This window comes from Prunus avium, chromosome 7 (genome assembly GCF_965620075.1).
Source record: "Prunus avium chromosome 7, drPruAviu1.hap1.1, whole genome shotgun sequence".
Taxonomy (NCBI): domain Eukaryota; kingdom Viridiplantae; phylum Streptophyta; class Magnoliopsida; order Rosales; family Rosaceae; genus Prunus; species Prunus avium.
The window spans coordinates 33,388,765-33,414,448 of NC_142290.1; the positions used below are offsets into that span (position 1 = coordinate 33,388,765).

At 39.0% G+C, this 25,684-nt stretch overlaps 4 protein-coding genes and 1 pseudogene across 4 annotated transcripts; 3 read left to right on the forward strand and 2 right to left on the reverse strand.

Moving 5' to 3' along the window:
- The first annotated feature begins 4,090 nt into the window (after nt 1-4,090).
- LOC110758052 (uncharacterized) lies at nt 4,091-6,599 on the forward strand. Its single transcript, XM_088244193.1, has one exon. It carries the CDS (start codon nt 4,445-4,447, stop codon nt 6,455-6,457), a length of 2,013 nt encoding a protein of 670 aa, XP_088100319.1. The 5' UTR covers nt 4,091-4,444; the 3' UTR covers nt 6,458-6,599.
- Nucleotides 6,600-8,982: 2,383 nt separating this feature from the next.
- On the reverse strand, nt 8,983-9,686 carry LOC110758740 (uncharacterized; annotated as a pseudogene).
- Nucleotides 9,687-15,751: 6,065 nt separating this feature from the next.
- LOC110758729 (uncharacterized) lies at nt 15,752-17,880 on the reverse strand. The gene has a single exon (XM_088256099.1). The coding sequence runs from the start codon at nt 17,777-17,779 to the stop codon at nt 15,977-15,979; it is 1,803 nt and encodes a 600-aa protein (XP_088112225.1). The 5' UTR covers nt 17,780-17,880; the 3' UTR covers nt 15,752-15,976.
- Nucleotides 17,881-19,388: 1,508 nt separating this feature from the next.
- On the forward strand, nt 19,389-22,117 carry FNR1 (ferredoxin-NADP[+]-oxidoreductase 1). Its single transcript, XM_021959303.2, has 9 exons — nt 19,389-19,681; nt 19,793-20,036; nt 20,154-20,287; nt 20,497-20,575; nt 20,759-20,850; nt 20,955-21,032; nt 21,289-21,351; nt 21,464-21,698; nt 21,797-22,117. Exons 1-9 carry the CDS (start codon nt 19,577-19,579, stop codon nt 21,862-21,864), a joined length of 1,098 nt encoding a protein of 365 aa, XP_021814995.1. The 5' UTR covers nt 19,389-19,576; the 3' UTR covers nt 21,865-22,117.
- Nucleotides 22,118-22,800: 683 nt separating this feature from the next.
- CSDP1 (cold shock domain protein 1) lies at nt 22,801-24,079 on the forward strand. Its single transcript, XM_021959325.2, has one exon. It carries the CDS (start codon nt 23,020-23,022, stop codon nt 23,800-23,802), a length of 783 nt encoding a protein of 260 aa, XP_021815017.1. The 5' UTR covers nt 22,801-23,019; the 3' UTR covers nt 23,803-24,079.
- Nucleotides 24,080-25,684: the final 1,605 nt, after the last annotated feature.

The following is a 25,684-nucleotide window of genomic DNA, read 5'->3' on the forward strand; positions in this document are numbered from 1 at the left end:
TTATGTTCATGCATATAAGAATCCTTTGATATCGATGCTTGCAAATAATTCTTTTAGATTGTGACCTTCCTTCCCTAACTCTCTCGTAAGGAGAGGTTGCTTCCAGGAAACTCGTACCTCCCAAAGAGATGGGCAAAGAGGTCCCACCACAACAAGTTTTAAATCTTGATAGGATTAAATGATGTAATTTGGGGTGGGGGTGTTGTGTTTGAAAGAAGAAAACAAGTAAAGGTGATTGAGAAAAAATTGTGTAAATTTTGGTCCCCTGGCATGATAGTATATTAATTGTTATTGTTTTTTTCGTCGGATTGCATGCTGTGGGTTTTGCAGATATTTTGCAAAAGCTTTGTCCCTGCTTTTTTATGTACGTGAATCCAAATTAGAGTTTATGCAAGCTGCGATTCATCCACAAAAACTCAAATTCATCCCCATTCCAGCACCTTGAAAGCATATATAGGATCTATATAATTACAGTTACTCAGAGCGCATGCATAGCGAAAACTAATAATAATGCAACTTAGATTTGTGCTTTTCTTTTTGGGTGCCGTGAAAAAAGTGTGTAGCCTTTGGTCATGAAAAGAATCAAATCAGTGTCCATATGTATGAACGAAAGTGCATCCAATCTTAATCAGTCGGGCTGTCCAAAGAAAGCCAAGCACAGTATGCGGTACGAGTTTGAGAAAAGTCCTTTCGGTCACTTCATATAATAAAAAGACCACTTTATTTCCTATATCCTTGTGACTCTCAGTGAAGGAATCTCATAAATTGGAATTTTTTTAAAAAGAAGAAGAAGAAGAAATCTTATCTGCACCCTGGAGTGAGGGGTGTAAAAGAAATGTTCAATCAAAACCTAACTCTGACGTCCAAATGTCCAATCTCCACCGGAATTTTCATATAATATACCACTCTCTCTCTCTCTCTCTCTCTCTCTCCCTCTCTGCATTCCCTGATATTGGTGACAAGAAACAAAAATCCAAGTATAACTTTTTTCGGTATGTTATATAATTAGGTTTATGAATCTTCATGGCAAGTTCCACGTGGGACTTGAAAGATATATCAGCAAGGTTTAATTTAGTTTTGCTTTTCAAGTAGGAGGAAAGGACATGATCACATGCAAGCTTTCCTTTTGAGCTATACATTTGTTTTTTTTTATTTTTATTTTTATAATATTTACTGCGAGTAATAAAAAGTTAAAAACGAGAAAATTATAGGATCCTAGGTACTCTATAAGGGCTAAAACTACAGGAAAGGATCTTGAGCTTGCAGGCAGGACCAGGAAGTGAGGAACCCACGTATATTGTCTGTATGCAGATGCTTTAGTTTTGGTATTGTGGTGGTGAGTATGAGTGCATAATAATAATTAATTAGTTGATTATAGTTTGTAATTTCCAGCAGATAGGTCTTACGTTTTTGTGTTGGTTTCATCTTGTTTTTCTTTCTGATCAAGCAAGGCCCCTAAACCTAATTAAGGGAAACATCGTCCACAACGTATAGCTAGATGGGCTCAACTCCACCCTAGCCATTTTTGGAAAGAAACTAAGGCAGTACCATGGACCATGATTCTCATTTGTCAAAGAACAAAAATAGAAAGTGACTTCAGAGCCCGGATTGTTGTCAAATACCCTAAATTGAATTTCCTCTTTCTTTTTGTGTATTTTTCTTCCCGTGAATTTGTAAGTTCTTTTTCTTACTTTAAAAACAAAAGGAAGTTGCAAAGGATTCACTAGCGTTCGTGGTTTGCAGAAAATGCTCCTCTTAAAAAAGGTCTTAGCATACACGTAGCGTGTGTGAGTTTAATATGTTAGGAGAGAATTTTAATCTTGTGTTTCATCTTTAAATGGAAATATCAAAAAGAAAAAATACACATTAAAATTGACCCCTCGAAATGGTTCGTGGGTAGGCACTAATTTTTCCAGCTATGGTATTCATTTTTTAAGTCTCTACTGAGATTTACAGTCAAAGCCTCGAAATACAACTAAGAGAGAGAGAGAGAGAGAAAATATCCGACACAATCAAATTAGACGCAATTCTCACACAAAGATTCCTATAAAACCTCCGACTCCACCACCAAACATAATTTATTTGAATTGCCAACTTGCAAATTCTAAGTTTCTCACTTCAACTATAAAAAAAAATGGAAGAAAAAAAAATGAATAAATCATGACAATGACAAAATGATAAAGAATATGGCAGTTGGCCAGACATGATATTGAGAGGCAAACATATCTCCCCCCACTTGTCCAACTCACTATCAATTTGTTGCAGGATATTGAAGCAATATATATCCTGTGCAATTTACGAAAAAGGGTTCAAAATATTGGGTAGTTTTGTTTTAATTGGCTTAAGTAAGAAAAATTAAGGAAACAAAGTGTGTCCCAATCGAGAGCTTTTATGGGTTTGAGAGGGCACGGTTTTTCCAAGGCCAAGGGCCAGCCACCCAGAGGTCTCATCCCAAAACATTTAGCAAGAGATTCAAAAACTGCCATAGAGACATCTTAGGCCCCCAAGTCCAGCAATGTCCATAGAATTGGATGCAAAAAATCAATCTCCATCACATCATTTCATCACCGATTAAAATCAAAGATAAAATAAATAAAGCACTTACAAAAAGGGTAACAAAAACTTACTTGTAACGGGAATAACACTATTTTGCTATTTCTAGCTAATAATATAATGATATGTGGAGAAGTTATCCGACGTGTCATTATGTTATTAATGGGGAATTAATAGCAAAAAGTATTATCCCATTATATGAGAGTTTCTCTCTAAAAAAATTGGCATGTTACAAGTCCAAAAACAACACTGTAAACAAAAAAACCAATCTAGCTATAAAGTTTTTGAAAAAAATAAAATAAAAATAAAAACCCATCTTTAAGCATTCCCACCATCGATTTTGAGCATAATGTAATTGATTTTATAGTTTTGTGGATCTGCTTATTATTTGTATATAAAATTGGGTTAAAATAAAATAAGGAGGCCTGACTTTGTAGGTGATCTTCCTACTGCAAAGTAGCAATGCTGTCACTAGATTGAAGTAAATATAATTAAACCAAGCATATGAATGCCACTCAGTCAGACACTGATGATGCCACATATGAGATGTCATATTTCTTTTTTATAGCAAAAGGATTATAAAAATAAATTAAAAAAAAGTTGGACCGGAAAGCATCTTCTTGTACCAAAAGCCACTCAATGGCAATAGCTGTTGTGCTTGCAATAATGAAGTTTGTTGGTTTTTACTTTTAACACTAAATCTAAATTGACACCAGCCAAGCCAAAGCTCCATCTGCGTTAGGCCATCTCCGACCCTTGAGATGAGCCAAAATTTGGAAAAATCCAAATTTGGGACCGAATACCAATTCAGGCACTGAAAACATTTTGGTGGAGACCACTCAAGGCTGATGCAGTCCATCTGAAAGGAGAAATTAATGGGCACCATGTGTTGTGCCTATTTTATTTTTTTATTATTCCAACAATTATCCAACGATTCATAATAAATCCAAACTATTTTAACGGTTTAAAAAAAATCCAACTACTTTTAAATTAAACAGTTAAAATAATATTTTAAATTAATTTAAATTAAATCCAACTCCAAACTCAAATACCCGCTCATTTCTCAAATAAAATTATATTTGTGGAATTTCAATTTTTTTAGGTCAAATTGTTCAAAAAATTTAATTATGAAATTATTTAAAAAGATTAAATGAAGAAAAGTTATCCATTAAAAAAAATTAGACTTAAACTATTCTTAAACAATTTAATAAAGTTACATACTTAAAATTTGAGTATGAGCAACACTCAAATAATTACTTCTTAAAGGAGGTAAATTTGAGTTTTAGTACCAAATAGGTTGGAGAATGCCTTACTCTGCAACCTCAAGAGTGGACCCAAGTGGGGCTGGTAGTTAGAGCGTGACAGCCTGACAGCAATTGCTAATTGGTATATCACAAATAATATAAATATAAATAAAATTTTCAATGTTGTCCTTACCTTTAATTCATTGAAAAATCTAAAATGAGAAGAGGAAGAAAATGAAAAGACAGAAGCACCCCAACCCTGTAGAGGTCATATGCTCTTACTTTTTTATATAAGAAGAAAAACGCGTTTGACCTGACCTTGTAGACTTCGTCGACTATCTCACTTTGCAAAAACTCTGCCACAAACCCAAACCCAAAGCACCAAACTTTGTTCGAGCCATCTCTCTCTCTCTCTCTCTCTCCCTACCCTAACCCCACGTTGCATTTGCCTGGCCTAACATTCATTTCTGCTTTCTGTGCTTCTCTCAGCACAGTATTTCCATCTTCTTCTCCACCTGCCAAGCCCCCAAAAACCAGTGCAGAGGCCAAACCAGGAAGACCCATTTGTCTTCTTTTGATCTAATCTCTGTTCTTTGACAACCCCAACTTCATCAAACACCTTGGTGTCTTGGTCCGCCGTGCCAGCCATGGCGGACATAGTGAAGCAAATCTTGGCAAAGCCGATCCAACTAGCTGACCAAGTCACGAAGGCTGCAGAGGAGGCCAGTTCGTCCAAGCAGGAGTGCTTCGAGCTCAAATCCAAGACCGAGAAGCTCGCACTGCTTCTCCGGCAAGCCGCTCGGGCCAGCTCCGACCTCTACGAGCGCCCAACTCGCCGGATCATCGACGAGACTGAGCAAGTGCTCGTCAAAGCGCTGTCCCTGGTGCTCAAATGCCGCGCCAACGGCATCATGAAGAGAGTCTTCACCATCATCCCAGCCGCCCAGTTCCGGAAAATGTCGTCGCAGCTCGAAAATTCCATCGGAGACCTGTCGTGGCTGCTCCGGGTATCGGCCCCGGCCGATACCCGGGAAGATGGGTACCTTGGGCTGCCTCCGATCGCCGCAAACGAGCCAATTCTGTGCCTAATTTGGGAGCAGATTGCAATTCTGCACACTGGGTCAGTTGACGATCGATCTGATGCAGCAGCTTCGCTTGTTTCGCTTGCCAAGGACAATGATCGATACGGAAAGTTGATAATTGAGGAAGGTGGAGTTGGACCCTTGTTGAAATTAATCAAGGAGGGTAAAATGGAAGGCCAAGAGCACGCTGCTGAGGCCCTTGGATTGCTGGGACGTGACCCGGAAAGCGTAGAACACATGATCCTTGCCGGGGTGTGTTCGGTGTTTGCGAAGATCCTGAAAGAAGGTCCGATGAGAGTTCAGGCCATGGTGGCCCGGGCCATCTCGGAGCTTGCAGCTCATTACCCCAAATGCCAGGATCTTTTTGCGCAGCACAATATCATCCGGTTGTTGGTTAGCCATCTTGCGTTCGAAACTGTTCAGGAGCATAGTAAGTATGCTATTACTTTCAACAAAGCCACATCGATCCATGCGGTTGTGGTGGCTACAAACAACTCCAATGCAAATTATATTCCGAACAGGGCGAGTGACGAGGATGAGAAGCAGGGTTACCGTCACATTCCTCATCCGTTGGGCAATCGAATCTCGAGTCAGATGCACAATGTGGTTACTAGCACCATGGCAATGCAGGCCGGGTTGAAGCCTCCTCTCCAACAAGTAGTTAACGGAGTGAATCAAGCCAATCAAGCCAAAAGCAATGGCAACAGCAACAGCAATGCAAAGCAGAATCATCAGTACCAACAATCCCCTCACCATCATCAGCATAATCATTCAGGGACTAGCATTAAGGGGAGGGAATCGGAAGACCCTGCCACCAAGGCCAACATGAAAGCAATGGCAGCAAGAGCTCTTTGGCAGCTTGCCAAAGGGAACTCGGCCATTTGCCGTAGCATCACGGAATCAAGGGCACTGTTGTGTTTTGCAGTGCTCCTGGAACTGGAAAAGGGCTCTGAAGATGTTCAACTCAATTCTGCCATGGCATTAATGGAGATCACGGCAGTGGCAGAGAAGGATGCTGAGTTGAGAAGATCTGCCTTCAAGCCTAATTCTCCGGCTTGCAAGTCTGTGGTTGATCAATTACAAAAGATTACTGAAAAGGCTGATGCAGATTTAGACCTCCTGATTCCATGCATCAAAGCTGTTGGGAATTTGGCAAGGACATTTCGGGCAACTGAGACAAGGATGATTGGCCCATTGGTGCGGCTTCTTGACGAAAGAGAAGCTGAGGTTACCAGGGAGGCTGCCATTGCCCTCACAAAATTTGCATGTACAGAGAACTATCTCCATCTTGACCATTCCAAGGCAATAATAAGTGAAGGAGGTGCCAAGCACTTGATCCAGCTTGTGTATTTTGGGGAGCAAATTGTTCAGATTCCTGCCTTAGTTCTCATGTGCTACATTGCACTTCATGTACCAGACAGTGAAGAACTTGCCCAGGCTGAGGTGCTCACCGTTCTTGAATGGGCATCCAAGCAATCCTATATGACCCAAGACGAAGCACTGGAAACATTGTTACAAGAAGCTAAGAGTAGGTTGGATCTTTATCAGTCCAAGGGCTCAAAATACCAATGCCATTGATTTTATCAGAAGGCAGAGCGGTTTCGTATTCCTTGAAAAGAGAAAAGATGTCCTTCTTTTGTTTATGTTTTATCGTTGTCAAGGAGTGTACATACTATGTAATTTACAACTTTCTCAGTCAAATGAATATCTTCTTCTTTGATTTTTTTTTTTGTTTTCCCACCCAGGAGCCCAATTTGTTATTGTTGTTAAAACATTTGGTCAGTGTCAAGACCAGAAAGTTTTGAATTATCTTCCCAAAGCAAATTCAAACTAGTATGCTGGTTTTAGCATTTCTAAATTTGATTATTATGCTAAACAAACAGGGTTGTTATAGCCATCATGAGAGAAAATTTCAAACACCCAACCCAAAACTGCATCAGTTAATAACAGATTATGAAAGGGAGTTTACATTACGAATGCTCCAAAATCAGAATGCAGCAGTCCAAGTTCTATTTACATCCTTCTAACGGTGGCTCCCGGAAGTACACCCAAATGGATGGCTGCCGGCGTGTTACAACGTATAGAGGTTGGAGCCAGTCTATGTTAATTACATTATCTACAGAATTAAAATTCAATAGAGTGAAAAAGGTAAAGGAAGAGTTCTATAGAGCCATGATTGAAGAGTAAAAACAAGATCTGCAAAATATCTATTCACCAAACAGGATTCAGGATCTTTTTGTGTGTAATCAGAAAGGCCATAACTAATCACAAATCATTTCAACTATCATGGTCCATGGTCCAACTATTCAATACTGCAAATGTTAGTAAGACAAGCACCATCAGGAATCTTACATAAGCTGAAGCTCTTGTTTGGGTCAGTATACAAGCACTAGCTGACATTGACTTTCCTCCAGGCAGCACAATTGCAGATTTTCCCGAACCAAAATGTGGTCAGAAAGGAAAATACAATGTTTTCAAGCCAAATGCTACCTACAATAATGGATTTCTACGCAAGTGGAGCAGCCATACATATATATATATATACTCACATTGAAAATTGGATTCATTCACAAGTATGAACATGCAACCAATTTGGTAGGTATGTGGCAAGAATATGGACACCAACCCCAACTAGTGAATGATTCTGAAATATTTTAATATGACCACACAATCTGCTACAACAGTATGCATAATAGGAGAAACTCCATATGGTAGACCAATAGAGGAAAAATAAAAAGAGGATATCTTGTTTTTCATTCAATAGTAAGCTCTGTGGGTTAAGTCACAGCGCATTGCGCTACACTCGGGGTTAGAGATGCATATTTAACAAGCATTTTATACTGAAAATAGTCAATTTGATTATCCAAGAAATTAGTATAGGTCTTTGCAGTCATCAAATAAGTTCATGTGTATAACAGATTCTAGAAACTTATTGCTTCAAATGAGAATTTGGTTTGGTTTCAAAAAACAGAAAGCAATTCCTTATAGCTAAATCTTATAGCCAAATCAAAATGACTACTCCTACATCAAACATGAAACAAGTGAGCCAGCCTCACACACTTGGATACAAGCTCCTGCAGGGATTAAATTGAACAACAGCTAAAGATGAGAGACAACAATGCATGAATTTTCTGCCAACACATATGACCAATTCAAAATCCACCAACACCAGATAGAAAACTAAAAAAATTCAGAAAACACCTACGAATTGCCCCAATTGTTTTTATCCATTTTCCACATTTAAACTGAGAAAAATCAAATCAAATAGGCAATGCATGTTTTTCAATGGGTAGGTAGGTCCTCAACCCGATTACCAATTCACAATCTCCACTAGCCAATAATGAGAACAAAATTTCAGCTAAGAGATTCGAAAAATCAGATACGCAAGCAATTAACTGCGACATTGCGAATCATAGAGCATTGAGATTGAGGACTCACCTAGTGACTCTTCGAATTCAAACAATTTGAAGATCAATTTGGGGCGTAGTCCTCTAGGGCTTTTGATTTCCCAGTTTCCCAATGAGAGAGAGAGGAGGGGGAAGAGAGATAATCAATTCAATTCAAACGGCCCACCGTCTTGTGCTTCCCCGCGGTTCCGCGAACAAAAGCCAAAAACCGTTTCATTTGTCCGTTACGAGCCTGACCCGCTTTATCCATCCCGCTTCGGATCTGAACCGGGTTGAGAACGGATATACCCGACCCGAGTCCTTTGGGCTTCGGCTAGAAGTTTTACGTTTTTTTAACTTTTTTTTCTTTCTTTTATCAAGTAATAGTTTTAAACTTTTGAGTGAGTGATTGTATTTCTACGGACACCCATATATTTTTTCTGAACACTTATATTCAATTTTTTTATATTATAAAAACAAGTAAAATAAAAACTTTAATTATCAAAACCCTTTTAAAAAATAATTACAGGGCACTTTGAAGCAAGTGGAGACACTGTGAAGATATTGCAAAGGAAAAAGATATTTTGAGTTGAGTTCAAGGGTGTGGTTAATAATGAAATTTTGTTCCCTTTTCCAGGAATGGGAAACAATTCTTAGCCCCTGGATTGATGAAGATTCAACCTAGTCTTAGCCTCTTGTAACAATGTGAGCAGTGTTTCATCTTTGGTCATATGACTGCTGGGATTCCTTGCTCATCAATCTGTTCAGTTCTTCATATTTGGTCATAAAAGATTGCTTGGATGCCCATGAAAGCGCAGCGAGCACCTCAGCCTGGGCAAGCTCTTCGCTCTCCGATACATACAGTAAAGTTGAACAATATTTTCCCGGTGATACAGAAAAATCTCTTCCCCGTGATACAGAATCTTGATTAAAGTGTTTTGCACCTCCAGCACTAATTATTGCCTTGGAATGTTCAAAGTGAAAATAGTTGTCTGTACAAGCAAATTTTGTGAGGGCAATGCAAGCCGCTGTGGGTGCATAAAAGGTAACACCAGATTCTCCTACATCGAGAAACCTTACCAATGGACCAATCATCCTTGTCTCTTTTTCCTCAAATGTCCTTGTCAAATTCCCAATAGCGCTAATGCATACGAGATGTAAATCTTCTTTTTCTGTCTTCTCCATGATCTTTAGTAACAATTGATAAATAACACATTTCCAAGCGGGAGAAGAAGGATTGAAGGCACATCTTCTCAACTCAGCATCTTTCTCTACCATTTCCATGATCTCCATTAATGCAATGCATCTTCGGAACCCTTCTCCAGGAGCACTGCAAAACTATATAGTGTTGTTGATTCTTGGAGGCTACAGCAAATGGCTGAGTTCCCCTGGTCTAGCTTCCAAAGGGCTCTGGCTACCATTGCTGCCATTTCGGCCTTGGTGGCAGGGTCTTCAATGGCATTGGCATTGCTATTGGTTTTGGTCCTGACATTGTTGCTATGCAGTTGAACTGTCTCGAATGCAAGATGGTCAACGAGCAAGCAGACAACATTGTGCTGAGCAAAAGATCTTGGCATTTGGGGTGGTCATCTGCGATCTTTGACACCGCCTAGGCCATTACAGCTTGAACTTTCAAGGAGCCTTCTCTGAGAATTTTCACAAACAATTCACATACATCGATGATCAAGGGAAGAGAGTGTTAGACCACGTCAAAGTTCTCAACAAAAGAATATACTTCAGTTGTACATTCAAATACTTGATAAGTTTTGATAACGTAGTATTTGTAAATAATAGGTTGATCCTTGTTAATAGGACGAACAATGAATGACTATTAGGTGTAACAAAGGTGCATAAATTAAGGACGGCAACAAATAACACAAACATGTAAATAAGATTACAACAATCAAAATTCTATCAGTATAGTTACAAAAACTTGCTTTCGAATTCAAACTAGCCTCAACTCAAGGGATACAACACCATATTTGACTTGACTTGGTCTAACAATGTGTTGGTATCAATAAATCGGTAAATAAGTTGGTGCTCGTAGTATTATTACTGATGAATATTTGAAGTAATTTTCTTACTTTCCATACATGTAATTTTGCTTTATCTATGTTCTTTTATTCAAGTTTTTTCATAATAGAAAAAACTTTAGTCATCAAAATCCTGGAATGAATTTAAACCAACAATTCTTAGACCCGAAATATAATTACAGGACAACCCAATGTGGAATAATGTATGCTCTGCAAAGTTTCACACTCAAAGGAAAAAATATATTTTGATGCAGCTTGCTTCAGTTCAAGAGTGATTTGGACTTTTTGCCAGATCATAGTTGAGCATCTTCATCAGTAAATTGAACATCACATTTGTATTTGGGGTTTCCTCCAGCCCTGCCACCCAAAAAGTAGAGGTAGAAAATGCTGTATTATTAGATAACGGTTAGACTGTGGTTGTTTATAGAAATCAGTATATCATATTCTATATGGAGAGAACAAAGCTGCAGCCTTAAGAGTTGCAGAGAGGTTTGTTTTCTGCGCACCCTCTCTATTAGTTTACCAAAAAGAAGGAAGCCATGTTTTGCACAGAAGATAAAGAAAACTTGTATCTATATTTGCAAAAGCAGCATGCAGGAGCAGCTACTAGGGTTTTAAATGACCCTTTTCTTTTCTCTCTAACATCATTTACAATATCAATTACAATTTACAAGAGTGTGTACAGACCATTTAGAACGGTAAAAAGTTCAAATCAACTTTTGACTATACGTGCTGTGGTGGTGACTATATATTTTGCAATATCTGCATTTTGTCTATACGTGCTGTGGTGAGATTCCAGTAGTACAATACGGATGGCAAAAGGATAAGGATTCCACAGAGAACCCACGCCATGAAAATCACACACATTTGCGTGTCCATCTTGGTTAGAAATTCTAGAGCCTTCCAAATACAATGAAAAAACTAGTTGTAATTCTACTTAAAGTATGATTTGGAAAAAATAAAACGAGCATCATGTTGTAATTCTCCAGCATTAATGAACAACTTAAAGTTTAATTTGTTTAATTCCTAACCAAAAAGCAAACTAGCTCGCTGTTTATTATAAACTGGGAGTAAATAACTAAACGGGCGGCTTAATGACCAGCACACTTGTATCTTTTCAATATTTGCATATAAGCAAGCAGCAGCTGCTAGGGTTTTCATCCAAACCAGAAAGTAATAAAATATAGGGGGTAGCTGTCATGGGGCCAAAATATCTTCATTAGGTTTACAAGGGAACAGCTGTCATGAGGGCCAAAATATCTTTATTGGGACTCTCTCTTTCCTTATATAAATATGAAGGACAACACCTAGCAAAAGAGGTGGAAAATTTATTTGCTAGCCACTAAACCCTAGATGGGCAATTCATTTGCTTCATGCCTCCCACAAACCCCAAACGACACTGAGCAATTCTTTTTATGTAGAATCTGGAGCAAATCCTCTCCCTCCTTTTACTGCTCCACATCGAGTAGATATTTCCACTGTTCCAGGTTGCTAACTCTTCCTTCCTCTACTTTTTATTTGCAGTCAATGTCATGTACACTTTTTTTGTTCGAAGAAAATAGCACCACTATATATTTTTTTTGGTCGAACAAAATAGCACCCTTATAGGAAGCCTAAGATGATTAGTCCAGGCAGAGCTAGACAGAGCCAACCGCAACCGGTAACTGCCCTTGTTTGGTTACCTTGCAAATATATATAAACAAAAAAACAGCCACCACTGAGTCCACAATAGTAATTAAGTACCATACGTATAGGCTTATAGGGGCCTGGCTACGAGGAAAGTTGCATCCTACTGTTGTATGTGTTGTTGTGTTTTTCCAGATTTCAAATTAATTTCTATTTCTCTTTATATATATAACCATGGGTTTTTTTTTCTTTTCCATTTTCAATAAATTTGTGGGTCTGAATTTTATGTATTGGCTATCATAACCATGGTGAGAAGCACCATAGGCAGTAGCAACAACCACGGAAGGTGTTTCATCCAAGCCTCTTCAAACTTTGGGTCTGACTCCTGCAGAATTGTAATCTTGCTTGGTAGGTCATTAATAGGATGGTCATCCGAAGGTGCAAGGTTAGTATGTCGGTTGAGAAGCCCCTGTAGCACCACATCCGTGTTCCAATGTGCACAAATTCTAAATTTTAATAACTCTTTAGTCTTCTCATGATTCAAGACATGTCTTTTGAACTGGATAATTGTTTTTGAGAGATCTTTCTCCTTGAATAGGTGAAAATTAGGATGTTGTCCCTCTTCCAAAATAGTCCCACCATAGGCAGCAACAACAACCACGGAAGGTGTTTCATCCAAGTCCTCGCCCCCAGTGTTTGAAAGACCAGCAACAAAAGCAGATGATGAAGAGCCACCAGGTGCTGTATCAAAAGTAGGTAAATTAAAATTAATACAACGATTAGTATAAGAAAAGATTAATAAGATAAAAGTTGACAAGCACCCTAGCTGCTGCAGCAACCAGGAGAATCAAGCTCTGCTTTCTGAGCTGAAGCAGAAGCTGTCCAAGACAAACTCAAAAGCCAATGCAGCAACAAACAACAATATTCCTGACCTCAATCTCAGCTTTTGAGTTTGTCTTGGACAGCTTCTGCTTCAGCTCAGAAAGCAGAGCTTGATTCTCCTGGTTGCTGCAGTAGCAACAGCTAGGGTGCTTGTCAACTTTTATCTTATTAATCTTTTCTTATACTAATCATTGTATTAATTTTAATTTACCTACTTTTGATACAGCACCCGGTGGCTCTTCATCATTTGCTTTTGTTGCTGGTCTTTCAAACACTGGGGGCGAGGACTTGGATGAAACACCTTCCGTGGTTGTTGTTGCTGCCTATGGTGGGACTATTTTGGAAGAGGGACAACAACCTAATTTTCAACTATTCAAGGAGAAAGATCTCTCAAAAACAGTTATCCAGTTCAAAAGACATGTCTTGAATCATGAGAAGACTAAAGAGTTATTAAAATTTAGAATTTGTGCACATTGGAACATGGATATGTGGTGCTACAGGGGCTTCTCAACCGACATACTAAACTTGCACCTTCGAATGACCATCCTATTAATGACCTATGGATACCATGTCTGTCGTGTATCCACCAGTTGAACAAGTAAGCTTGAGAGATATCATCGCAAGCACCAATGTCACCTTATCTTGGGACAACCGAATCTCCATAGTTGTTCAAGTGGCGAGGGGAACTGGCTTTTTTGCATAGTGTGCCAATGGGATTTATACCATGTTTTAAGGATGCTAATGTCCTCCTCGATCGGGTATTTAAATCAAATTTTAAAATCTCAATATATATATATATATATATATATATATATTAGGGTTACCCTTAATTATATTAACTAACTGTGTTTTGTTTATTTTTGCAGGATTTTAATATGAAACTGTCAGGTTTTGGCTTGAAAAGTTTGGGGCACAAATCAAAGAATATACTCTCACAAAAGCTGTATTTACCTCCCGAGTATCCTGGTAATTAAGAAACTTTTTTTCTTCTTCAAATTAATAGCCATAGTTGAATTTTAATCTCATTAACTTAAACTAAATGAAGCAGTAGTAAGAATAGCATATCACTGGTCTCATGAGGGAGATGTGTTTTCTTTTGGAGTTGTGCTGCTAAAAATGACGAAAGGCAACAAGCTAGATAACAGTGCATATTTAAATGTGACTAGGGTTACTTTGCAGTATCTCGAGGACAATAAAAGCGATCCTAAAAAGTTGGTAAATACCTACTTTGTTGTATATATTATTTCTAATTAATCTAGTTAAATAAATATAAAGAATTATCAATACACTGCATTGTTGGAAATGATTTTCAGAAATCAAAGTTAGAGAAGTTGATAGATGAGGAAATCAAACATGAGTATACGCACCGGACAAAGCTTTGCAGATGACAATGATTATTAAAAGGTGCCTCGCAGTTAACCCTAAGGAGCGGCCCACCAGCTCTGAAATTTTAAAAGAATTTGATTAAGAAAAATATCTTTGACTTTGAGTGGGTTGACTATTCAATTTACTACTTTTTGAATTTATCGACACTTATATATGAATTAATTAAAATATTTTGGACAAATAAAATGTGTTGCTATTGTTGTATAGATGTTATTCGAGCTTTTAAATTACCTAGGCCCCGCTAGATTAACAAACTTATGCATATTCTCTTGTTTATTTCTTTTAAATTGTTATTTCTTCTACATTGGCAACACTAATAAAAAAACAAAGACTAGTTGGTGCTGTCTAGCGGTTTCTTCCTTTTGATTTGAATTCATTAATTTTTTCAATTTGTGATGTCCAAGTATCCATTAATTAATGTTGTCAAGTGGTTTCTTCTTTTTGCTTTGAATCAATTTTTTGACTTTCAATTTGTGATGTCCAAGTATACAAGAGGATTCGTAAACATGGTTACATTTCAACAAAAAACCATTCTCACTAAGCAATCTCGTGGATGAATCGACCATAGCTTTTTATTTATTTTGCCTTTTGTTTTCTTAGGAAAAGAAGAAACCCAGAGGTTTAACCTTGAACTTGAACAACCATTCTTCTGTTCTGTAAGCAATCTTTAGGCTAGGAATAAGCTCCTATAGTTCAAAAATCAGTTTGTAAGGATTGCATATAAAAATAATAATTTCAAAACAGAGCAGGTTGAAGAAAAATGAGTGAAATAGAACCACCAATTTCTACCAATCACCCATGTAATTGTTGGAAAAATTTTATACAAGTCGTCAAAGCCTCAGTAGTTTTTTTTGGGTCAAATGAATGAACACGTCATTACCATATAGTGTTACATAAAAGCTCAATACAAAAGTCAAAAAAATAAAACAAGGGCTCAACCAAACAAAATAAAAGCCCAATCCAAATATAAAACAGGCCCAAAACAAAAAAAAAACCCCAAAATACAAAAACCCTAGAAACACCAAGCAGCCACCGCCACCTAATCTTCTGCCGCCGCCGCACCCAGAAGAACAAGAAGGTTTAGGGGAGCCAACAAAAGGGATTGGTAGAGCGTGGGGTTGGGGAAGCAAGCCACCAACATGCATCATGCTCAAGCGATCCAGGAGCAGGTATTGGTCCAAATGGACCATTAAACTACAAAGCCCACACCTCCATAACCTGATCTCAAATCTGAGGATGGTTTGTAGGGGGAGAAACAGCAGCAGCAAACAAGTAGACAACCAAGAAAATTCTAGGGAAGGAGTAGGATTTTAGGGTTTGAGTTTTCCGGGGAGGGGGAGAGAAATGGACTGATGGGGGGTGAGTGTATGAACGGGAAAAAGGGTGAGGGAGGTGAAATGGCTGAAGAGTAGTGAGGGAGGAGATCTGGAGGAGATCTGGGCCAATACCTAACAGTTTTAAAGTTCTTTCAAACATAAATTGACGAAGATACTAAAAAATCCATTAACTTTTCGCGTTGATTCTCAAGTAGTAGTGTTCCCTTGTTAAAAGCAGGTTACTGGTTTGAACATTGTAGCATATTTTCAATCTGAATACCAAGTACCAGAACCTCTGGCACAAGACTGATCCTGAACTACCAGATTCTTGATACAAACGGAAGTTCTAAATCCAATTGCGCAAATAGGCACAATGACAAAGAATGATAAATTGATGAACAAAAAGAAGGGAGTCTTTATCCTTTTTTCCATGAATGAATTTAAGAGACCACTTTGCTTTTGATTGAATCAATTGACCCCCCGTGAGCCCTTGGACTGATGAAGATTCAACCTACTCTTAGCCTCTTGTAACAATGTGCGCAGTGTGTCTTCTTTGGACAAATAACGTCCACTGGTTTCCCATACAAGCATCGGGACCACCCCAGCCTGGTAAAGTTCTTCCCAGTCTGGTACATGAAGTGGAATGTTGCACAGAAATCTGTCCAGCTCTTTATATACGGTCATAAAAGATAGCTTGGATGCCCACGTAAGCGCTGCAAGCACCTCAGCTTGGGCAAGCTCTTCGCTGTCCGGTACATGCAGTGCAATGTAGCAGATGAGAGCCAACGCCTGTAAAACTTTCTTGTCATACAAAATCTGGATTAAGTGTTTAACACCTCCAGCACTTATTATTGCCTTGGAATGTTCAATGCGAAAATAGTTGTCTGTACAAGCTAATTTTGTGAGGGCAATGCAAGTCTCCTCGGTAACATTAAATTCTCTTCCATTGAGAAGCTGCACCAATGGGCCAATCATTCTTGTCTCTATTGACCCAAATGTCCTTGCCAAATTCTCAATAGCATGGATGCATGAGATTTGGAAGTATGAGTTTTCTGTCTTCTCGGTGATCTTCAGTAATAATTGATCAACAACATATTTCCAAGTGGGGGAATTAGGACTCAAGTCACATCTTATTCTCAAATCAGCATCTTTCTCTGCCACTTCCTTGATCGCCATTAATGCATTGACAGAATATAATTGAGCATCTTCACAACCTTTTTCGAGGAGTACTGCAAAACTATATAGTGCTGTTGAATCTGCGAGGATACGGCAAATGCCTGAGTTCTCCTGGGCTAGTCTGAAAAGGGCTTTGGCTGCCATCGCTTTTATTTTGGCTATGGTGTCAGGGTCTTCATTGGCATTGGCATTGTCATTGCTATGGGTTTTGCTGCTATGCACTCCAACAGTTTCGAATGCAAGATGGCCGACAAGCAAGCGGACAACATCGTGCTCTGCAAAAGCATCTTGCCATTTGGGGTTTCTTTCTGCGATCAGTGACACCGCGAAGGCCACCTTAGCCTGAACTTTCGTGAAACCTTCACTGAGGATTTTCGCAAACACTTTACATACATCGACGCTTTTCCCGGCACATTCCGAGGAATATACCACAACCCCGAGCGCTGCGGCAGCGATCTGTTTGGCTTCCATTGGACCCTCCTCCATCAATTTCAACAAGGCTTCGACTCCACATTCCCGGATGATCAACTTGCCGTACACGTCTAGGTCCTTGGCTATCGAAACGAGTGAAGCTGCAGCACTAGATCGAGCTTGGTAGGATTCAGCCGGGTCATGAAGAATTGCAATCTCTTCCCAAACGAGATACAGCATGGGCTCGTTTGCTGTTATTGGGGGCAGATTCAGTCCAAATCTCCCGTTCGTCTTGTTCTTACGAAAACGGATCAGCCAAGACATTTCGCTGATTGAAGCGTCAAGAAGCTGCGACGTTTTACGTAACCAAACAACGGGGATGAGGGTGGGGAAACGCTTCTTGATGATCTTGATGATGATCCATTTGGGACAGTGGTGCTTGAGCAGCAGGAACAAACACCTATCGAGGCTTTGTTCGACGCTGCCGATAATCGCACGTACGGGGCGATCGTAGGTGCCGAGGCCGATGCTGCTGAGTTGGCGGAGAAGCCCCACCATCTCTTCAGCCTTGGATTTGAGCTCGGGGATGAAGCTCTTGTCCGTGGATCTCACCACGGCCCTGTCCAAAGCCTTTGCGACTTGGTCAGCGAGTTGGATGGCCCTGCCCAATGTTTGCTTCACCATCTCTGCTCTGCTCTGCAATTTCAAATAGGAAGTTTTGTAGGTTCTCTTCTCAGTCAGATTATCAGTCCACTATCTCCATAACAACCCAATGATTTCTCATTTTCTCAACGAGAAAGAGAGAGAGAGCGAGAAGAAAACTAATTTTAAATCAAACGGCCATTTTGTTCTTCGCCGCAAAAAAAGCCAAAAACGGTTTTAGAAACTGACCCGCTCTATCGCGCGTCATTTGGTACTTTAGGAGCGCTTTTATTGGCTTGGCAATATACAATACAATACAAGCGTTTTTATGATTTGAACAAAAAAAAATACAAGCGTTTTAATGTTTAAAGCTGTTTTTCTTTTTGATCGAATATGTTAAAATCTATTAAACAATTTTTGTGTAGGTAGGTAGTATTCTGTTCTGCCTCAATACTTGGGTCCTTTTTTCAGCTGAACCGACAATTAGAAACTAAAGGGCAGAAGCAATCGTATAGGTTTCATTTGCTTCAAACCACATCTTTTCGTATCATTGAATGTACCCCTGGTAGCCTTTTGTATTAAAATATAATTATATATATGTAAACCTATATATTAGATTGGGTTTTTTTTTTTTTTTTCAATCTCTTATATGTAGGTAAGTTCCATGCTTTTTTTTTGGGAAAAAATCTAAAATGGTTTACCTTAAGAATCTGACTGATTATTTTACAAAATGTACTTGTAGGATTATATTGCAATAATGAGTCTTAATATGTAAATGAAATACTCTTCTTGCACGCATTGTGTTTTCAAGATTTAGATTTTCTTTGTTGGTCCCTCATATATACAAGTTTCAAGGATCATCATGTATTTGTATTGTATTGATTGCATGAATCTCTATTTTTTTTTTTTTGGTTTCCCAAGGTATCCCCAGGCATGATCCAGGCCTAATCCTTTGAGGTAATGTCAGGCGCATATGCGGGGACCTCTCCCAAGAAAGTTTTCTGCATCCACAAGGGCTCGAACCCGAGACCACTTGCTTAAGCGACCAGAGCCCCTTTCACTCTGACCAACCCTCATTGGTCATGAATCTCTATTTGCCTAGTCTAGACATTCCCTTTTGTTGTTTGTCTCTTTTATTCATTTTGTGTTCGTTCATTGCGGAAAAATTATAAATAAATAAAATAAAAATAAAAACTTTTTAGACGGAAAAAGAAGAAGGAAAAAAGCTACAACACATAGAATAAGAATAAAATAAAAATATACATATGTTGATTTAAGCTTATTAAACATTAGTGTTAATTGTCCTCCGAGCATATTAACCAACCGTAAAGTCATCCTTTGAGAATTAAAAAGATGATTTAGCACGCTGAAGCTTATTAAACCTTAGTATTAATTTCGACAATAATAACCAACCGTAAAATCGTTTTATATTTTATTAATTCCAATTCGTATTGAATGTTTATATTGTAGCAATACAATTTAATTTCATGTGACCAAAGTCACTATCATCTTTTGAGGGGTGTCTCAGTCTAATATTTACACACCCTTGAACAATACTTTGGTTAATAATACTATTGCACCGTTTGTGTATCAAAAATAAAACTAAGATAGAGGTTGGGTGAGAGTCATACATTACACAAAAGACTTATCCTCACATCTGCCACTGCATTGGCCTTCAAATCTCTACCACCAATCTATAATCCAGAACCAACCAAAAAAGATCCCATTTTTCACAAATTTTCTCAATCTTCACTACGACCCCATAAAACATCACACTTGCTTCTCTTTATCTCTTCTTGCCTATTCTTCTTCTTCTTCTGCAGCATTAACACAACAACCATGGCTGCAGCTGTAACTGCTGCTGTCTCATTCCCATCCTCCAAGTCCTCCTCTCTTCCCAGCAGGACCTCTATAATCTCACCTGATAGAATCACCCTCAAGAAGGTAAAACTTTCAGTCCTAGTAATTAATTATTTTGATTTACATTTTCACTTTCATGGGGTTTAATTTGATTTCTTGGGTTTTTTTTAAGGACATGGGTTGTTGGTTTTTCAGGTTCCTTTGTACTACAGAGATGCCTCTGCTAGTGGGAGAGTGGTTTCCATCAGAGCCCAGGTCACCACCACTGAGGCTGCTCCTCCTGCCAAGGTTGTGAAGGAATCCAAGAAGCAAGATGAAGGTGTGGTTGTTAACAAATACAAGCCCAAAAATCCCTACACTGCCAGAGTCCTTCTCAACACTAAGATCACTGGTGATGATGCTCCTGGAGAAACCTGGCACATGGTCTTCAGCACTGAGGGTATGATCAAGTCTTTATAATCCCTTCTTTTTTCTTTAATCCTTCTTGTGGTAATTATTGGTTCATATATTAAAATATTGAACTCATTCAGCTTACTGCTTTGTTGGTTGCTTGTAGGAGAGATTCCCTACAGAGAAGGGCAGTCCGTTGGAGTAATTCCAGATGGTATTGACAAGAATGGGAAGCCTCACAAGCTAAGGTTGTACTCAATTGCCAGTAGTGCCCTTGGTGACTTTGGAGACTCCAAAACTGTGAGTATTTATACTGTACCAATTACATGAACAACCAATTGGATTTTTTTTTTTGCTCAGGTTGATTGCCAATTTGCTATGAATCTGCTGGCATTTAAACATACAATGTTGCAATTTTAGGCAATTCGTAAACATGCTCCATTGCTATCCAATTTGTCATTTGTTAATTAAGATATAATTGGTGGTGTGGTTTGATTGCCTCCAACCAGGTTTCTCTGTGTGTGAAACGGCTTGTGTACACCAATGACCAAGGAGAAATTGTTAAAGGAGTGTGTTCAAACTTTTTGTGTAAGGACACATACCTCTTAGTTCTATAAAATTATTTCATTGAGGCTTTTTGATTGAGAATAAAAACTTAGGCTGTATGCTGTTTCGTGTCTAATGAGAAACGATTTATTTGTGGTAGTAAATTAGTATTCTAGTATAAATAGGCAGGCCAGTGCATGTTGGTATAAGTTTTCTCTATTTCAGGTGACTTGAAGCCAGGGAGTGAAGTCACGGTCACAGGACCAGTTGGAAAAGAAATGCTTATGCCAAAAGATCCTAATGCGACCATCGTCATGGTATAAATACTTACCATATTTTATATTCAGGAAGCAAACTGGATAATCGAATGTTTAACCCTCTGTGAATAGTACCGGTTTACAGAATTTCTTTGCTGATACAGCTTGCAACTGGAACTGGAATTGCTCCTTTCAGATCATTCTTGTGGAAAATGTTTTTTGAGAAGCATGAAGACTACAAGGTAAACATTAGTACTTCTTGGTTTTTTCTTCAGACACTTGTATGGCATGAAATAATCAGCTCACAACATGAATACAACGAAAAACCCATATCAATCTTAAAAAGAAGATAACAATGTGGTACTTTTACAGAGGCTTTTCTCAATGAAAGCCCTCATAAAATAATCTCCTCAAGCGCCTATATGGCTGGTGAATCCTTATTTCTTCCTTGATTAGCTCTTCGTCTAAAGAAAGATCAAATTTTGACATGACATGCAGTTCAATGGTTTGGCATGGCTCTTCTTGGGTGTTCCCACAGGTAGCTCACTGCTTTACAAGGAGGTGAGCATGTTCAAAGTTCCTTCACTTCACTTATCAGTCACTTCATTTATCTTTCTCAAGAATCATATGATTTAAACAACTTGAATTCATAAGAGATTATGGTGGAACACAGGAATTTGAGAAAATGAAAGAGAAGGCCCCAGAAAACTTCAGGCTTGACTTCGCTGTCAGCAGAGAGCAAACCAATGAGAAGGGCGAGAAGATGTACATTCAAACAAGAATGGCTCAGTATGCAGAAGAGCTATGGGAGTTGCTCAAGAAAGACAACACCTACATCTACATGTGTGGTCTCAAGGGAATGGAGAAGGGAATTGATGACATCATGGTGTCATTGGCTGCTAAAGATGGTAACAAGATAGAATAAAATTGCTGAGACTTTCATGGAAGATCTCTATATCATGTGCCCTCCAAGGACCAATGTGTTTGTGTTTGATATATTTTGCAGGCATTGACTGGACAGACTACAAGAAGAAGTTGAAGAAAGCAGAGCAATGGAATGTGGAAGTCTACTAATTTCTGGTCACTTTGTACAAATATCTCTCTCTCTCTCCTTCTTTACTTAAAAGTTTAAACAGCAATTCTTGAATGATTTCCACTGCAGTGTGTAGATAGGTAAAGTCCTTGCAAATTTTCTGTTTTTTTTTTCTTTTTTGCCATATGAATGAAGCTGTTGTATTATACTATAATTATGGCCCCCAAGAATTTTATTTCTGAGGGTCGAATTTTACACTCTAGTGGAAGCCTGTTTCAACTTTTACACTCTAAATTGCGTTACTGATCAGAAATTAGAGTAAGGCAAGAAAATAAAATTGCCTTCCTTATTTTACTAACAGTTAGGAAAATTCATATGATTGCTATGATCTCGTCCTTTGCTTCACACTGTCGGCCATGGTATTTCATAACAGTTAGGAAATAGTCACGCCAATGGCCTTGTGGTTACGTCTTGGTCTCTTATTTGACACCATAACAAAACAAAAAAAACAAGAAGGTTTGTAACATGAATTTCTTTTATTTTTCATAAATCAAACTTATCACGCATAGCCTAATCCAAGTTATTATAATTGTAATATGAATTTTGCTAAGATCAATCCGCTGCATTTAGAGTTTTTACAAAATCGCCAATGCATACTTGTGGTATCCTCCAAATACATTGATTGATAAATAAGTTTTTAGGATTCTAATTGCCCAATCCCAATTCTAATTGGATTTGTGTGGATTGCGTATATCCAACCAAATTTCATTCCTATTCTAACACGAGGATTTGCAGCCAAAGCTAACCTTTAAGAAGGAGTAACAATTAGTTAACGTAATAAAAAATTCATATCAAATTTGTTTAACGCGTATTTTGTTATTTGATTTATTTCATAATAATAGTTTCAGGAAAAAATACAAAAAAATTGTAGGAGCAGGGTTTCTTAGAATGCACCCAAAGAAGAGCAGATCCGAGCTCTAAAAAGCGTAAAGTTAAAGGGAAAATCAAAAGCCCAAGGGAATTAGAATCGGGCCGGAGGCAGATTAGGGTTTTGTTTATATATTTTAATTAAACTATAATTCTCAAAGATTGTCTTTGCCTTCACTGTTCTCTCCTATATAATGACGAACACTCTCTCGCATAAATCAACATAAAAAAATTTAACCTTTTCTCTCTGTCGGGGAATTTCAACAACCATGGCGGAGGAGAGATCGACTGGGAAGGTCCGGTGGTTCAACGACACCAAGGGCTTTGGCTTCATCACCCCCGATATCGAAAGCGAAGATCTGTTCGTTCATCAGTCGTCCATCAGATCCGACGGCTTCCGCAGCGTGGCGGAGGGCGAGTCTGTCGAGTTCCAAATCGCCGTCGGCGAGGACGGCAAGACCAAAGCCATTGACGTCACTGGTCCTAACGGCGCGCCGTTGCAGGGTAACAGGAAGGAGAGCTTCGGCCGCTCCGGTGGTCGCGGTGGCGGTTCTGGATTTGGAGGTGGATGGAGAGGCGGAGATAGGCGGAATGGAGGCGGTGCCGGTGGCGCTTCGTGCTATAACTGCGGCGAGCCCGGCCACATGGCTAGGGATTGCAATCGCGGCGCTGGGGGCGGTGGCGGTGGCGGTAGCGGTGGTGGTTGCTTTTCTTGCGGTGGCTATGGCCACGTGGCGAGGGTCTGCCCTAATGGGACTGGCGGCAGTGTCGGTGGTGGCGGCGGCGGCGGCGGTAACTGCTACAAGTGCGGTGAGTTTGGGCACTTGGCGAGGGACTGTAGTTCTGGTGCCGTCGGTGGCGGCGGTGGTGGCGGTGCTGGTGCTTGTTATAGCTGTGGGGAATTTGGGCACATGGCGAGAGATTGCAGCACGGGGGGCCGCGGCGGCGGCGGTCGTGGCCGGGGCTATGGATTCAGTGCTGGATCAGGTGGCAATGGTTGTTATAACTGTGGGCAGGCTGGTCATTTTGCTAAGGAGTGCCCTACTGCTTGAAGAAAAATAAAATAAATTCTCTTCAGAAATCCTTTTATCTTTTTGTTAAATTTTAGTCTTTCTAGTATTTCTTTCTCGATACATATGAATGTTTTGGCAAAAAGGGTTTTGATTTTTCTGGTGGATGATAAGAGCCACTCTTTGTCAATCCCCAGTTCGGCTATAGAGTGAGTTAGTTGACTTTTTTATTATTATTATTAATCTATATTGTTATCAGTGACTCTCGGATAAGTTATCTAAATGAGCAGCTTTTGTTTTGAAGAGTGAATTTATGTTATCTACTGTCTCTATAATTGAATGCGCATCTGGTTGATGATCCTCAAGGAAAGTTGAATTAGATCCTCATTAATTGTGGCACTACATGCTCTTGATTTGTTTCTGAAGTGTGAATTTATGATATCTCCTATGCATTGATGCAGCTGGTTGATTATGTTGAATTATTTTTGTTGTAGAAGATGTTGAATAAGATGTCTGCATATGACTTTGAATGTAAGCCATAGATTTGTATACCAGTTTATCATCTTTTTGCAGCCTAGCTAGTGCCACTTGCTTTGCTCATTGTTGTTGATATTGCACTTTGTTTCAGTTTGCTCGTTATTTAATGCATCTTGTTGATATTGAGAGATGGAGGTCTTGTGGACTAAAGACTTTTAGGCATATCCATATGGTCCTCTACATCACCTTAGCTTAGTTTGGGTTTGTGAAAAACAATTTCAGGTGATTCAGTCATTAGGAATGTGGTTAAAAGATTAACCAATTGCTTGTGTGTTAGTAGTTAAAGGACTAGGATTCGTGATGCTCGTAATTGATGCATTGAGTAGCAAAAATTGATTTTGATCCTTATGTGCTCAAATATTTATAAACGATACTGATTTAATTTTTGTTGACTAATGAACTCTATGGGGTGACCTTCATCATAATGGATTGGAAACAACCCTTGTATTTGCTCCACAAGGGCCTCAGTTCTCAGTTACATTGTCTGTCCTAGTTTGACTTTAGATTATGTGCTAGCTTCGCTCTGCCTTGCTTACCCTGTTTTTCACTTTTTGGTTTTTACGTTTGACAAGCATTGAAATTGAAGTTGTAGAATACATTTAGAAGGATCTACACGTATTTAGCATTTGGATTTGATGAACAATGTGTTTTGTGATGCTATGTGTCTGTTGGAATTGGTGATTTTCTTTACAATGTGAAGCTTTTAGAACCCTTCCAAGAAAGCTTGGTTTCGGTTTGGTATGGCTCTAGCCAAGAAAGCTTTTTGAACCCTTCCATGTGAAGCTTGAGTCACGATCCTAAGCTCGGACTTGATGGCACTTGTCTTGTTAGGCTTGCGAGCAAGCACGTTCATTTGTGCTTTGTGTTTTTCTTCTGTAGAAGGGTTGATTAGAGTGTTGCTGCTGCTGCCTTTGAATTGTTGCCTATTATTTGATCATTCTCTTGTGCCCTGAATGCGAATGCTCTCCTTCATCCTTATCCCCACAGTGCATGGTAACTGTATAAAATATGCTTATAACTGTAAAGCCTTTTTCTTAGCTTGTGTGCTCAAGACTTTTACGTGAAATCGATTTTCTATTTGTCTGCTGATGTCCTAGTTTCATCAAGTAATCTCTGCTCTGTATGCGGTATTAATGGATAATCGGGCCAAGGCCTAGTTTCGGGAATGGGTTCAAATTTTGCTATCTAATGAGTAATGAAGGCCCAGATCGGTGAACCGGGATATAGATTTGGGTAGTAATAGCAAGGGCCCAAACAAATTGCTACCCTAGCTTGGTTCTGATTTTTGGAAATCTTGTCACACAATCTATATACTTGAAATTTTTATTACACATAGGCATTTAAAGATTGTTAAACGTGTGTCTCTTGCTACAACTAAACGCGAACA

Coding starts and splice junctions, on each gene's coding strand:
- LOC110758729 (XM_088256099.1), bottom strand. CDS start 17,779: ATGGTGAAGCAAACATTGGGCAGGGCCATCCAACTCGCTGACCAAGTC.
- FNR1 (XM_021959303.2), top strand. CDS start 19,577: ATGGCTGCAGCTGTAACTGCTGCTGTCTCATTCCCATCCTCCAAGTCC. Junction 19,682..19,792: donor ATAGAATCACCCTCAAGAAG/GTAAAACTTTCA, acceptor TTGGTTTTTCAG/GTTCCTTTGTACTACAGAGA. Junction 20,037..20,153: donor CATGGTCTTCAGCACTGAGG/GTATGATCAAGT, acceptor GGTTGCTTGTAG/GAGAGATTCCCTACAGAGAA.
- CSDP1 (XM_021959325.2), top strand. CDS start 23,020: ATGGCGGAGGAGAGATCGACTGGGAAGGTCCGGTGGTTCAACGACACC.
- LOC110758052 (XM_088244193.1), top strand. CDS start 4,445: ATGGCGGACATAGTGAAGCAAATCTTGGCAAAGCCGATCCAACTAGCT.